This window comes from Lycium barbarum, chromosome 4 (assembly GCF_019175385.1).
Source record: "Lycium barbarum isolate Lr01 chromosome 4, ASM1917538v2, whole genome shotgun sequence".
Classification (NCBI taxonomy): Eukaryota; Viridiplantae; Streptophyta; class Magnoliopsida; order Solanales; family Solanaceae; genus Lycium; species Lycium barbarum.
The window spans coordinates 42,189,816-42,204,457 of NC_083340.1; the positions used below are offsets into that span (position 1 = coordinate 42,189,816).

The window sequence follows — 14,642 nt, forward strand, 5'->3', positions numbered from 1 at the left end:
CTATCAAATATGTCCAAAAAGCCGACAAGGCTGTCAAATATGTCAAAAGCCGACAAGGCTGTCAAATGGCACAACGGCCCAAAACACAAATACAAATGCACGCCGACAAGGCTGCCATAACGAATAGAATCATACAAACACATCGAACAGAAGTAGGCACACACACCCACAAATATGTCTACAGACCTCTAAACAGACCAACCGAATCATATAGCGGGACAGGGCCCCGCCGTACCCTTGAACAAATACATAGACAACGAACGAAACTGTATACCAAAACATATGCTCTGAAGTGAGAAGAGCACTCCGAACAGCAAAGGAGGATGTCCTAAACTGGTGGATCACCAAACTGCGCATCTGTACCTGCGGGCATGAAACGCAGCCCCCCCCCCCCCCCCCCGAAGAAAGGGGGGTCAGTACGAGATATGTACTGAGTATGCAAAGCAGAATATACAGAAAACAAACCTGAGACATAAAAGAAACAGAAGTGCCGAACATAAGTGCAAATCCAATCATATCAAAATGTTTTGTTTCAAACATGTAAGTCATGCATAGGGTACAGAAGAATATGGTCGCCCGCCCGTCGATGGCGCCATAACACAGCATAACACCAGAAAGTTTCAAATCTCCGTATCCCCGTCACATATCACATCACCGCATAACGCCATACACAGCATAACACCAAATATAAGTGGAACCCGACCCTCTTTTGCGAGTAGCTCGGTGAACCATAAACACAGCATAACTCCGGAGTGTATCAAAACGCGCACGATAACAGAACCGGCCCGGGACTCGGCGAAAGGAATAACAGAATGCACGAATAGAGTCGTGAGTAGTCATATGCATAAAATCACTATCATAAATTCAAACATAAGCAAAATGATCATATTTGAAAATCGAAATAATAGTCATACTAAATTCTTTCAAAGATTCTCCGGATTTCATAAAGGAAAGTCGCGGGACCCACGGGTGGGTATTTACCCGAGTCGGGCCCGCCTATGGAAAACATAAATATCATATGTCATATAGACTTCTACAAAAATATTAGAGTAATCCGAGCATGTTTGTGAAAGATATGGCATTCCAAAAATTACGAACTTCTTTAAAGTGAACCCTTTTTATGCAAAATTCGGAAAACGATTATTTCAAAGACATAAGGGTTCATATTTCATCAAATCATACATAAGAGTGCCAAAGAACATATACGGATCATAACATGCTCGGATTTCGGATTTGGAATTTCCTTAAGGCTCTAATTTAGCCTATGTAAAACTAAGACATGTCAAAAAGAAAGGAAGTTGCCTTACATACCTCGTACGCACTCCAAGATGGCCAATCTAAAGTAAATTCCAATATACGCCTCGGGCTCCCCAAGGTCAACAAATATACCAACGAATATCCAATATTAAACATAGGCACTTAAGCCATTCATTCCAACTAATCATTAAATTCTACAGAAAATTCAGCAGCATTTCCCCTGTAAATAGGCCATCCCGAGAATTTAACTCGCTCAAAATCAACAACAACAACCACAATAACCAACCTAGCAACATCGATAATCAATTCGGAAGGCAAAATAACATTAATAGCTCTCTTTTTCATCATTCGACAAATTTCCAATTATTCAATTCAATGGCTTACTTTCAAGCCACAATATCGTTCGTACATTCGATTATTAACCCAAATCCATACTAACAACATTCAAGAACATTCTAAACAATTCACATAATTTTTCCAACAATCAAATTTTTTTTTCTCCAAGTGGCCGAAAACAGTCCCCTTAGCCGAGAGCAGCCCCCTATTTTCTTTCCTCATTTTCAAGTCATGTTTTGTATCACGATCCACAATATATCGATGTCATTCTCATAAAATATACAAATTACATCAATGCACAATAAGCCTCAAAACAGCCCCAACCATCTCAACATCATTCTTGAGTCATTAAACACTTATTTCCAACTAGAATTCATATCGACGATAACTAAAATACTAAACGATAGTAACACGATCTTCGACATATTATAAGACTCACATTCGTCCACACTACACATATACATATGTTAATGATTCTTATATATAAGGATTGCATTAAGTGCACCAAGTTCTCCAAATCAGTCCGCAACGCTTACTATATCAATTCGGGACCTTAAACTCTCCTTTCCAACATAAAAGTCATCGCAACAACCATTCAAACGCTAAGCGACATTAATTCATTCCTTGCCTAACATGTGGGCTATACACGGCTACATTACCCACATATATACATATATTGATGATTTTTTTTTTCTTCTTCACTCTACGACAATCAAATATGCTACAAACAATTAATTCATCAACCCAATACCACACCACACACATATACTTCACACGGTCAACACACCCAACACAAGACCCAACTTCAACATTTCATATTTCATGATTTTTATCCATTTTAACATACTACAACATGAATTAAACGTCCACAACACATAAACAAGAGCAAAACTTACCTTTGTTCTTCACTTCCACCAATAGGCTAGGGTTTGCAAATAGGCACAACTAATGGTTGGATGACCCAAACGATGCTTCCACGTTACTTAGGGACTTCAATATAGTGGGTTTGTATCAAAGAAATAATTTTTAGAGAGGCAAAAATGGGACTTGGTTTTCCATGGCTCTAGTCGTGAGGTTGGAGGGAGTATTGCTCTCCAAAGTCTTGATATTTCTTTGAGTGGTGAATGAGAGAAAGATGAACTCTTGGTCATCTTTTAAGTCCACATGTATTGTACAAGTGATCATGGCCCACACAAGTGGTGGACTAATTAAAATTGATCACAAAATTTGTGTGGGCCATTTAAGGGTCTACACGGCCACAATGGGATTTTTGTACCACATTTTTAATTCCAATTTTATGAATTGTGATCCCAATTTTTCCTAAGTGTTCAATGCCCACAATTTCATATATAACTTATGTCTCAAAATAAAATCAAAGGTCAAAAGTCCCGACTTCAAATCCCGGAATAGTCTTGGCCCTTACTTGTCATAGTTAATCCGGGTTGTCCCAATGTATAAAAATACGGGACGTAACAAATAATTTTTTACTTAAAGAATCATTGAAGAAAAATTACAAATTCTTGTTCTTTTTCTTTTTAAAATAGAAATTTTATGTTGTCAAACAATGGTCTTTTCCCTTCAACGTGAATATAGGTTTAGAGTGTTAACAATTGACATTGCTCATGTTTTCTAAATTAGGAGGGAAAAGATATAGATTGCACCCTAAACTTGTCCTGAAAAGTCAAGTTCGTACTCCAACTGATCGAGTGAACTAATACCACCCAAAAAGCTGATGTGACAAAAAAATATTATAATATAAAAAGTAGCGAGTAAAGTAACTTACCAAAAAAAATAATCTTTTTAAATTAAAGAAACTTATTTTTGCGCAACTCCCCGGCCCCTTCTTCTTCTTCTTCACGCCCCCCCTCCCCCTTCTCTTCTCCTCAAAATTTCTTAGGGAAAATAACATTCTATGTCTATTGGGAAAAATATATACCCGGTTTGCATGAACCTTTTGCTCCAATCCTGCTAATACCTCTCCTTATTTCCTTTACATTTTACTTGGTTCTTGGTTGCAGGAGATAGATACTTGAAGCCGTGGATAATTCCTGATCCAGAAGTAATGATCATACCTCCAACCAAGGAGGACGAATGCCTTATCCTTGCAAGTGATGGTGTATGGGATGTTATGTCAAATGAAGAAGTGTGTGATTTGGCTCGCAAGCGCATACTCCTCTGGCATAAAAAGAACGGTGGAACGCTTCCCTTGGAAAGGGGCCAAGGAATTGATCCAGCAGCACAGGCAGCAGCAGAATGCCTGTCAAATCGAGCTCTTCAAAAGGGCAGCAACGACAACATAACAGTGATTGTTGTGGACTTGAAAGCCCAAAGAAAATTTAAGACCAAAACCTAACATAACTGATCTCTCAATCAGCCGTTTCCATTTATAGGTTCGCAGTATTGACTTCATATGATTCAATATAGCCAGCCCTTTTAATTTTTACCGGGGGACTCTGGGACAAAGGTTTTCATTAGAGTAGCTTACTGTATGTATTGTAGTACTTGTTCAATCCTCTGTATGTAGTTTTCTTCCTTTAGCTGTTTGAAGTAGGAACATACATTATTCCTCCGAGTTAATTGCTCTGTGAGGTTATTTGCCTCAGTATTACTTGACATTGTTGGAAACAGTAACGAGAGAATAGAGAGACCTCTTCTTAAATGTATTCAAATATGCATCTTCTTATACTTTGTATGTGGGTTTCAGAGTATAGACAGGATAAGTTGACTCAATTGAAGAACTATGGTATTCAATCCAACCCATCTCCTCTATATGATAAAGGAAGAAGCTAGATAAGAGTCCCGTTCATCATTCAGTCATCAAACTGGATTTAATTTGTAGGTCGAGGCGTATCAAAGATTTAGACTTTGATGGATTCAACTTTCAAGATTCTTACTACTGAACTCATTGCACATCGAAAGGTATCTTTTGATATGCTCCGTTAAAAAATGATGGGCTTAGTTAAACCCATAAAATATATGTTCCAAACGCCTCTGGTTGTGGCTTAAAAAGAGTTCAATAACGAGCTAATCCCATTTTAGGATCAACAGTTCTTGCTCAATATTGTTCCTTTATTAGTGAGGGTCTGAGGGATGATGGTTGTGGAGGAGTTTTCATGATGGTCCATGATTCTAAGTGTGGCCTAAATGAATTTCCACAGTTGCCTCAGGGAACATTTGAGTCTCTGGTGCAAATTAGGTGAAGCACTTCATCAGATCATTCAGTTGGATCCTGTGACTACCAACTATGTAACAACATAATTTTTTTACACATAGAAGAATTATCATATCACTCAGCGACTGTCAAATTAAAATACAACAAATAAAATACATTATATACATCAAGAAACGAGATGTAGGATATGAAATTCTCAAGCCACCAAAGGGAGACTGGAAGGACAAGCAATTTGGCAACTGAAACTGCTAAAATATGCTAAAAACCAGATTAATTAATATTGCATCTAAAGGGTGATTGTCAAGTATGAACATTTATTAAATATGTAAAACCGCCTATAGTTTGATCGACGGCAGATCATCAGAGTACTCTGTTTTTTCATTTTTTTCATTTTTTTCTTAGACAACCATTTTAAAAAGTACCATGTTTAACTTGCTAACAAGAAGCTAGAAGCTCCCTAAAGGGGGCATTAAGATCAACAAAAGCGACTTCAGTATTTCCTGTATGCTAGCTCCGTCACTGCCTCGGAAAGATTCTCCTCTTTTTGAATGCTCTGAACCCAGTTTGCATTAATGTGAACCATCTCGATGCTTTGCTTCAACGTCCTTGCAATGTACGGCTTGGTACGGCTAGCAAAAAACTCTTCAACCTCTTTTGCCTTCTCATAGGACGAGAACTGAAGAAAAGAAAGATTGAGCCAAAAGATCAAAGGCGATATGTAATGGAGTGATCCGTCAATCTGCTTCCATTCTTGTGATCTCATTACAAGGCAGAAGCAACAGATACAGCTTTTGAAAAAAGTTGTCCTAGAATAGTAAGCAACTACATGCAAATGCCTAAGAAAGATAGCAAGGGAGCAGAAACAAACCGGTGACACTGTTGCACTGATGAAGCGGGTCAATAGGAATCCAGAGCCGTAAGTCTTGTGGATATGATCCCATTTATCCTGTATTCAAACAATTTATCAGGAAACAAAGAATCAAGAATGCATGTCTCATTGCAGCAAGAATGTATGTCTCATTGCATCTTCCTGAGCAATCTATCAGTTATGAAATGCAGCATTTTGAGCTAGTAATTTCATAAGAACATGTCGCACTTCCTATAATAGTAATTTTATAAGAACATGTTGCACTTCCTCCTAATGTTATAATTGCACTTTGAACTAACGTGAATTCCTCACTCTTACAACCTACAAATTTTACAAGTTACAGTTTAATACTCCCTCCATTTCAATTTATATGAACCCATTTGACTGGGCACGACATTTAACATAGAGGGAAGACTTTTGAAACTTGTGGTTCAAAATAAGCCTTGAAAATTTGTGTGGCTGTAAATCATTCATAAAGTGAATTTGTTTCCAAATTAGGAAAGAGGTCATTCATTTTGGCACGGACTAAAAAGAAAATAGGTTCAAACAAATTGAAACAGAGGAAGTACAATTTACTACGAGCACTTTTTCAAGGTATCTTATTTGAAAGTAGTAATACAAATAACTCGAAGAATGCAATATTTCTAGGAAAGGGAAAACTCACTTGCAACCATTTCCAGGCAGTTTCACGGCCTTCAAGGCTAACTGCAAGACCTAAAACACAATCTTGGCTCCGTACCTGAAAATTTCCAAGCCATAGAATACTGTCAGAACATTTTTGTCAAAAAAACAATACATGTTCTCTCTCTCTCTCTCTCTCTTTCCATGCATGAGTGTGAGAGAGACAGAGAGAGAGAACCCAGTGCTCCCTAAAAATCATGAATACCTCAGAACTTAACAAGAAGTTGAGAACTTCAAGGATAATCTCGGGGTCCTTGCAAGATGCCAATGCACCTATAGAACAAGAGAATGCACTTATTGGTTGAACATCAACTGATAACAAAAACATGTAATGTCACATTTGGCATGAGTTGATAGATAACTTCACCTAAAATTCGTGTCTTTTCCTGGCTAAGGTCAGTCTCTCTGTAAACTCTTAAAAGAGCTTCAAACCCTGATCTATCTGATTTAGTGACCCTTTGCATCACAGCTACATAAACAGCCTGCAGACGGAAGGAGGGATCACAATCTGTGTAAGGTAAAGAAGAAATCACTTCTGAGTTTTAATATAATCAAGTGTTGTAACCCTTCTCAAGTCAGGAGGAAGGACAGCTGTGTTTCTGTCATCCAAAAATATGTGGAAGCGCCTGATTGCTTCATTTATTGTTTCATCATGTCCAAAGGCAGCCAGAGCATTCAGAAGTTCCCCTCTCAACAAGGCATCTAGGTGGCTTTCCCCTTGTTCAGGATCCCAACCAAGTCTCCTGTTGATAAAAGGGAAGTCCAATTAGAAGCAAATATTTTGTTGCCACACCGGAAAAATCAGATTAATGATCAACCAGGACCTACAGACCAAAATCCCTCTCTTCCAGCTTACTGAACAAGTTTTCTTCTCTCAAAATTCTTCTATTGGTGATGAATAAAGGGTAAACATGACGAATTTGTAATACACCAGTTCACGCATTCATTCTTTTCTAAGGCGTTACTGGCAGCAGATATCTTTTTTTTGGGGATAGGCAAAAGATATCTAATTAGAAATAAATTATTATCTCTAAATTGATTTTAGTGCTTATTAACAGCTCCCAAGTCCTCCGAACTTAGCAGTAGAGCTACTAGACAAAAGATAACAAGATGCAAGAAGTTCTAAGTCATCTTTTGTCAAGAACTACTCTCAGAGAATAGAAATTGAGACGAAGGAGATATGAATTCCATTTAGGCGGGTCAGGGCTTGGCTTGATTTTCTTGTCATAGGTTGACCCATGAATGTCAAGAAAGCCAGAGCAGGCATAATTCTGTTCTGATTTATGTTGCTCTCTGCTATGTCCAATAGATTTAGCTATTAGACGTTCATCTATCTACGCTTATAACACACCGAGTCGAAATCATTGCAACTATGTGCCTTTTTATCTTTCTTTTACACTGCTTCCACCACCCCAGAGCTCAGGTCTTCTTTCCCCCTTGAACTTTAATATGGGAATTCACATGACTTGCATCTTTGGATGCGACGACCAAAAATACAAAGGTACAGTAATGTACGTTGTACTTTCAAAAAATAAGTAACATACTCTGCAGATAACTGGAAAAGATTGATGAAAAACAACTTTATGTGATTTTGCAAGTCAGGAACAGCATCAGCTGCAATTCTTGAAACATTGTAACTTATCTGCATGAAGAACGGAGAACAGTTAGACTGACCACACTAATACCTAAAAGAGGTCAGTGAAGTAGTCAAATTACACTTATTAGATTTGATAGAACAGTGTAGTCGAGCTCCTCCCTGAAAGAAGCCATCAGGGCAAGCAAAGATGACAAAGACTGATGACACGCCATAGATAAGGCATATGAATCATCCAAAATGCCTGTTCAGGAAAACACAATCCCATCAGCAGTCGATTTTAACTGTTTAATAAAAATAATGTTAAAAAAATGCAGTAATTACCATATTTGTCATTTGTTGACAAGCACTTGCTCTCTATAGCATGTCTGAGTCTAGCTGATAGCTCATCATCATATTTAACTCTATAAAAACCTGTCTGGTCCACATTAACTTTAATCCAGGGATTGCCTTTAGACGAAGAAGAGCCTAATAAGTCCTTTACATCAAGGGCTTCTGACTTTCCTTGCATTAAGAAGTTTTTACGAGCTTCATAAGAGCCACAACAGACTGTTAACGGAACTATCCATTGCCCATCACCATGAGAACCACTCAGTAAAAATTGTGTCTGTTGCATAGAAACACAAGTATTATCAGGCCTGAAAGGAGTCTTAAAGAGCTCATAGTATGGAGAAGAGTAGACTTGGGTAATGGAAATTATTGAGTGGGAGAGAAACCAAACACATAGGTTAGAAACAAGATAACCTGCGCACACTCCAGCTTTTGGTCTTTAATCTTGACAGAGACAACTGGGTAACCCATTTGCTTTGTCCAGGAGTTCATCAACTTGTTCACAGGTTCACCAGACTCCTCCTGAAGGGCAGACCATAAATCCTCTGTCTTCGCATTTGAGCAAGCATATCTTTTTATGTATGAAGCAAGTGCCCTCTGGTTTGATGAAATATTACAAGAGACAAAATTCATTAGTCCATACAAGCAAGCAACAGCTACATGATATTCTGGAAAGAAAATTTAGAACCAATGGGTAATGCCCTTCAGCCTCACAGATGCCTATGCTAGCTGGATACTCTGGAGAGTTGACAAATCCATCAAAAGGATTTGGAGAATGATCCCAGCAGTAATTTTTTGGACCCTATGGAAGGAGAGAAACAGCAGATGCTTTGATGGAATCTCAACTCCTATTTGCATTTTAAAGTCTAGGTGTTTAGTTAGTCTTTTCAGTTGGCACTTTTTTGCCCCTGTAAACAGTGTGGATAACTTTCTAGATTTTGTTAGCTCATTTTCTCTAGTACAGTAGAGATGGGATTTCTGTAGACTGTTTACAGGTTTTTGCTAAGTCTGCTTCATGTTTTGTTTGAAGCAGCTTTTTGCTCATCTGTAACCTTGCATCTTCTTGACGCTTTTCTAATGACATTTTATTACTTTACCAAAAAAAAAAAAAAAAAAGATAGAACATATATTTATGATGGGTGGTCAATGAGTGGCGTGGTTTCTCTTTTGACAAATTAATGGCTGCTGCTTTAAGAATGAAGGTCAACGGCAGTATTCATTCAATCATCATGATGCCCATTAAAGTTCAAAAATATAGAAAAGAGAAAGGACTATTTTCTTACTAGGCAATTAATATTGGAAGATACCAGTATCCTTTCATCACAAAATCTAGATTAATGCGATTTCATTACAAATATAACAGTTAACCCCCATAGTAAGGTCAAAACCATTCTGAGAAGGCCTTATATATAATACTTCCTCTATTCCATTTTATGTGACACATTGTCCTCCCAAATAGAATGACATCATACTCTTCTTGGAAATTATTTAATCTTATCATCTACATTTAACCCCTTGGCATAAAAGTTCATCCGTTTATATAGAAGGAGAAAGAAAATGAAAAAAGATGTGGAACTCTCACCGGGATAAATTTGGTACTTCACACACACACATTATATACATATATGTGTGTGTGTGTATTTGTCTTACATGTCAAAGGTCTTCTTTATTTTTTAAATTACGTCCCTAGTCAAACACCTGCTCATAAAATGGGACGGAGTAATAATTAAGGGCGAGCGAAGTTTTAGTGTAACTCAGTAGAGAAGTCTGTCAAAAGTTTCTATTAACAATACTTTGCAAGCCTCACTAGTAAGGGAAGATAACATATTAAAAAAGGTCGTCGCACTGAATGGTATAGTTCTTCTTCTAATTCCACCATCCCACTTTCCATCTTCAGCTTCTGACACACAAGTGTTTGTCAGGTAACTGTATATATTTTTTTTTCATCAGACCAAGTAACTAGTATATGTCAATAATAGCACAACAGATGGGAGGAGAGAAATAAAGCAAAAAAGGGTTGAAATGAAGACAGTGGAAAAGAATGTTAATATAGTAAATAATGGAAATGCAAACCTGGAAACTTTCAGGTCCAAGATAGCTCTGTAGCATCCGGATGACCGATGCACCTTTTTTATAACTAATTGCATCAAAAATTTCTTCAATTTCTCCGGCATGATTGATGTCAACCTGGTAAGACAAAATAAGATTTGTATAAACTCTAAAGGTAGCACAACTAAAGATGTCAAAAATTGGAGAATAAACAAAAAATTGCATCTTGCATTTAGCACAATACAAGAACCAAATCAGAAGTTGTTTCACACCTCAATGGGGTGGGATTCTGCAAGCCCATCTAGACGAAGTCCCTCAGTGGCCTCTTCAAGAAACTGAGTCCAAATCTTCCATTCTGGGAACAAGCTATCAGTCGCCAAATAACTCACCTGAATGCCGACCAGAGAATTAGAATGAACAGCTTTGCGACCCAGTCAATGAACAAAAGCATACACTTCAAATAAAAGCAGCATACCCATGTTGCAAAACCCTCATTCAGCCATAGATGTGTCCACCATTCCATTGTTACAAGATTTCCAAACCACTGATGAGCAAGCTCATGAGTCACCACAGTTGCAACCTGAAGAAAACCCAAATTTTATTCAACAGGTGCAAGATAGAAATAAGTCAGTTTAATACCACATATCATAAGCAGCCAACCAAGTTCCAACAAATATATATTACCCTCTGCTTGTTAGCAGCGGCAGAATGCTTATCATCATAAAGCAATGCTGTTTCTCGGTATGTAACTAGACCATAATTTTCCATCGCGCCCATAGCAAAATCAGGAATGGCAATCATGTCCAATTTGGGTAGTGAATATGGTGCACCAAAGTACCTGCAAGTATTTTAGTCCTCAAATTAGAATACATTTTCAAGCAGTTGTCCAGAACCCCCACCCACCCACCCTCGCCAAACCAAAAAAGAAACTTAAACTGGAATAACGGTACATTATCAATACAAATATTTAGAAACTAAGGCTTCCATGATCCCTCTTCTTCAATAGTTCCCTTTTCCATAAATAAAAGGACAAACATATTTAGACAAAGTGAAGCATACTCTCTGAAGAGGGGCAGCGTTTTGATAGCAATGTGTAATGCGAAGTTCCCTTGATTTTCCTTTCCTACCTGACAGTATACTCGAACAGGAATTCCTGCACAAAGTGATGTTAATTTACTGACAGGAAATGGTCAGAGACATAGTCATTAATACCAGAATATGTACCATCAGATGTATGATCCTCAACATAGTCGAACAAGCCAACCACAAATGCCACCAAGTATGTAGACATGATTGGAGACTCTTGATAATGAACTGTTTTAAGATTCCCCGTCACTTTTTCTTCTTCAACTGGCATGTTAGAGAGAGCTACCTGTTCCGATGGTACTTCAAGTGTAATCTTAAAGGTGGCCTGGATTATTCATATCAAGTAAGACAAAGGAAAAATAAAACCTGATTCCTAACAAAACTAGAAGAACTAAATTTTGTAAGGAGCAAATAAAATACTTGACAAAGATTTAAAAAAAAAAAAAAGACAGAAGTTATTAGATCACGTTCATGTGTGCTTTGTCGCACTGATAGCTAACGTATGATGAATATCTAACAAACAGCTGCTGGCAATAGCAATTAAGATTACGGAGTAGATAAACAAAGAGAAAAGTGCACACGTGAAAATACCAAAGATGGCCATGCGCTGACAATACCTTACAAGCAGGTTCATCCCAGCACGGAAAGCAACGCCTGGCATCAGCTGGTTCAAAATGGGTAACAGCCATGTTCCTTTTCTCCCCATTATGTTCGTAGGTACTGCAAAAAGCCAATCAAGACCGTTAAGCGATCTACAGATAGCACAATCACAATCACAATGAAGTATACGTAAAGAGAAGTGCAACATTTTCCTATCTTGTTTTTCTGTCAGCTAAGATCACGAAAGGACTACTACCAATTGATAGGGAAGAAACATGTTGGATTGATATACTAGCTGCCTAGTCAACAGGCTACATTATAGAACTAATAGAGTTAGGCCACGACAGAGTTACTTAGGCAACTTGCCAACATACCTTCCAGACTGAGCTTATGGAAGCAGGTATTATCCTTTCAATGATATCTTGACTTAATCAATTATCAGCCTAATATATTATAACACCCAGATAAAGATCCTTTGTAAATATAAAAGATAACACCAAAAAATAATGTTTTGTGAAGTTGAGTAGACTCCTTCCATTTCGGAATTAGCTTGTGACAAGTCCTAGCGTTAGTATGAGTTCGTTCACCGCGTAAGGGCGATTCTTCATCAGAATTCCACGATAACAAGTGGTGGTGACCTGAGAGTACATGCCAGACGAAACGACGGTGGCTCCATACGGGGGATTGTCAGGTTCTTATGAGTGCATTAATTAGAATTAAAGACCAATGGGGTCTTTGAAAATCATAAACAAGATAATCCTAGATTCTATGAATGGAAACGGATGGCATAAGCATGAGCAATCAATAACCATCTATACTTGGAAAAACATAATCAAATCATCACTACAACAGAACAGAAACAAATTCTCTCAAAACAAACCCAATAAAAAAAAATGTTTCGTTGTTCTGTCCAAACATGGGAAAAACAAAATACCTTCTGTAAAACCCTTTCATCCTGTCATTGAGCGTTCCTTCAAAGGCCATACTCAGAACTCCAACACCAAGTGGCAAACTTTCTCCAAACTCCACCACCACTATCTCATCCTCTTCAATCAACCGCACCTCCAACGCTTCAAATACCTATAACACACAAAAAGACACGTGTTCAATAAAACAAACAACAACAAAAAAAAAAACGACAACATACCCAATATAATCCCACAAGTGGGGTATGGGGAGGTTAGTGTGTACGCGGCCTTACCCCTAAAGGTAGAGAGGTTGTTTTGGATGGACCCTCGGCTCATGTAAAGCATATCAAAATCAAGTATGAAGAGGAAATACAGTACTAAAGAAGCCATGCTAAGAATAGAAGAGAATAGTAGCAACAACCAATAAAACGATAACCGAATGTTATAGAGCCACCACTCCGAGTCGCGGCCCCATGCGTGGATCAACTGGTGCTGATACCAATGTTATAGACCAAACAGGAGAGCCCAACCCAAAAGACTAGTCTGATAGGTGGGAGAGCCCATGTAGCCTATAAACCTATTAACATTTCTTTCGATCCCACAAGTGAGGATCGAAGCAAACGAAACCACAGGTAATAATAAAATCGAAGAACAAACAACAAAGGATAACATATCAAACTACTTGTTGGTCAAAAAAGGGACAATCTTAAAAAGGCTCAATCAAGAAAAGCATCTTGTTTGAAGATTTGAAGAGAACAGTAGCAACAACAAATAAAACGGTAACAGAAGTAAAGGAAACAACAGGTAATAATATCATTGAAGAACAAACAACAAAAGATAACATATCAAACTACTTGTTGGTCAAAAAAGGCTTAATCTTGAAAAAGGGTCAATCAAGAAAAGCACCTTGTTTGAAGATTTGAAGTGAACAAACAACAAAGGATCACATATCAAACTACTTGTTGGTGAAGAAATGCTCGAGGGTCAATCAAGAAAAGCACAACAACAAATAAAACAGTAACCAAAGCAAAGGAAACAACAGCTAATAATAAAATCAAGAACAAACAACAAACAACAAAAGATAACATATCAAATTACTTGTTGGTAAAAAATGCTCAATCTTGAAAAGGGTAAAAGTCACCTTGTTTGAAGATTTGAAGTGAAGAGACTTGGGGTCAACAGATAGTTCAGCAGCATTGAGGACAATGAATTTGGTGTCAGAGACAACATCAACAGAGATGTCAACGTAGCCAGTGAATTTACAGGTGACAAGGTCAGGCTTCAACCTTAAATTGTACCTCTTTGGGACAGCAAACTTAGGAAGACGAGGTTGTCCTTTGAATTGATCATACTTGTTCTCCATTGTTCAATCAAGTTTGTTTGGTTTTTTCTCTGTGTTATAAGTCTTGGCTCGGGATGACTACTACCATGAAGAAGTTGTCTAGTATATATAGAGATGTGGATTTTACTATCAAGTGTGTTGTGTAGAAGTTTAGTACCTACTATTTCATACTGTAAGTTTTCTTTTCATAAGAGTAAAAAGCATGTTCCTATTTTCTAATTTTCACTAGTTTGTCCAATTTGTTTTTTCTTTTTTATTATATATATTAGTGTCACTTGGCCCGTGCTAAGCGCAAACTCAATACTAACATTAAAATTAAATTTATAATTATTTTTTTCGCTTTTTGTGACATAAAGTTATTGAAGGAGTAGTTGGACATTCTCTACGAACTCCTAAAAACTAAATCATAATATAAAAGT

The 14,642-nt window shown here is 37.6% G+C and overlaps 1 protein-coding gene across 2 annotated transcripts; it reads right to left on the reverse strand.

Moving 5' to 3' along the window:
- Nucleotides 1-5,019: 5,019 nt before the first annotated feature.
- Nucleotides 5,020-14,374, reverse strand: LOC132635946 (aminopeptidase M1-like). Of its 2 annotated transcripts, none has more exons than XM_060352564.1 (19): nt 14,023-14,374; nt 12,908-13,053; nt 11,991-12,093; nt 11,512-11,698; nt 11,347-11,440; nt 10,972-11,125; nt 10,763-10,867; nt 10,560-10,676; nt 10,312-10,425; nt 8,653-8,835; nt 8,233-8,515; nt 8,031-8,152; nt 7,859-7,956; nt 6,880-7,057; nt 6,682-6,796; nt 6,520-6,587; nt 6,298-6,372; nt 5,634-5,711; nt 5,020-5,441 (listed from the first exon to the last, which is right to left on the reverse strand). In XM_060352564.1, exons 1-19 carry the CDS (start codon nt 14,242-14,244, stop codon nt 5,256-5,258), a joined length of 2,628 nt encoding a protein of 875 aa, XP_060208547.1. In that variant the 5' UTR covers nt 14,245-14,374; the 3' UTR covers nt 5,020-5,255. The 2 variants fall into 2 exon arrangements, with proteins under 2 accessions (XP_060208547.1, XP_060208548.1); XM_060352565.1 differs by lacking the exon at nt 14,023-14,374 and adding an exon at nt 13,788-13,839.
- Nucleotides 14,375-14,642: the final 268 nt, after the last annotated feature.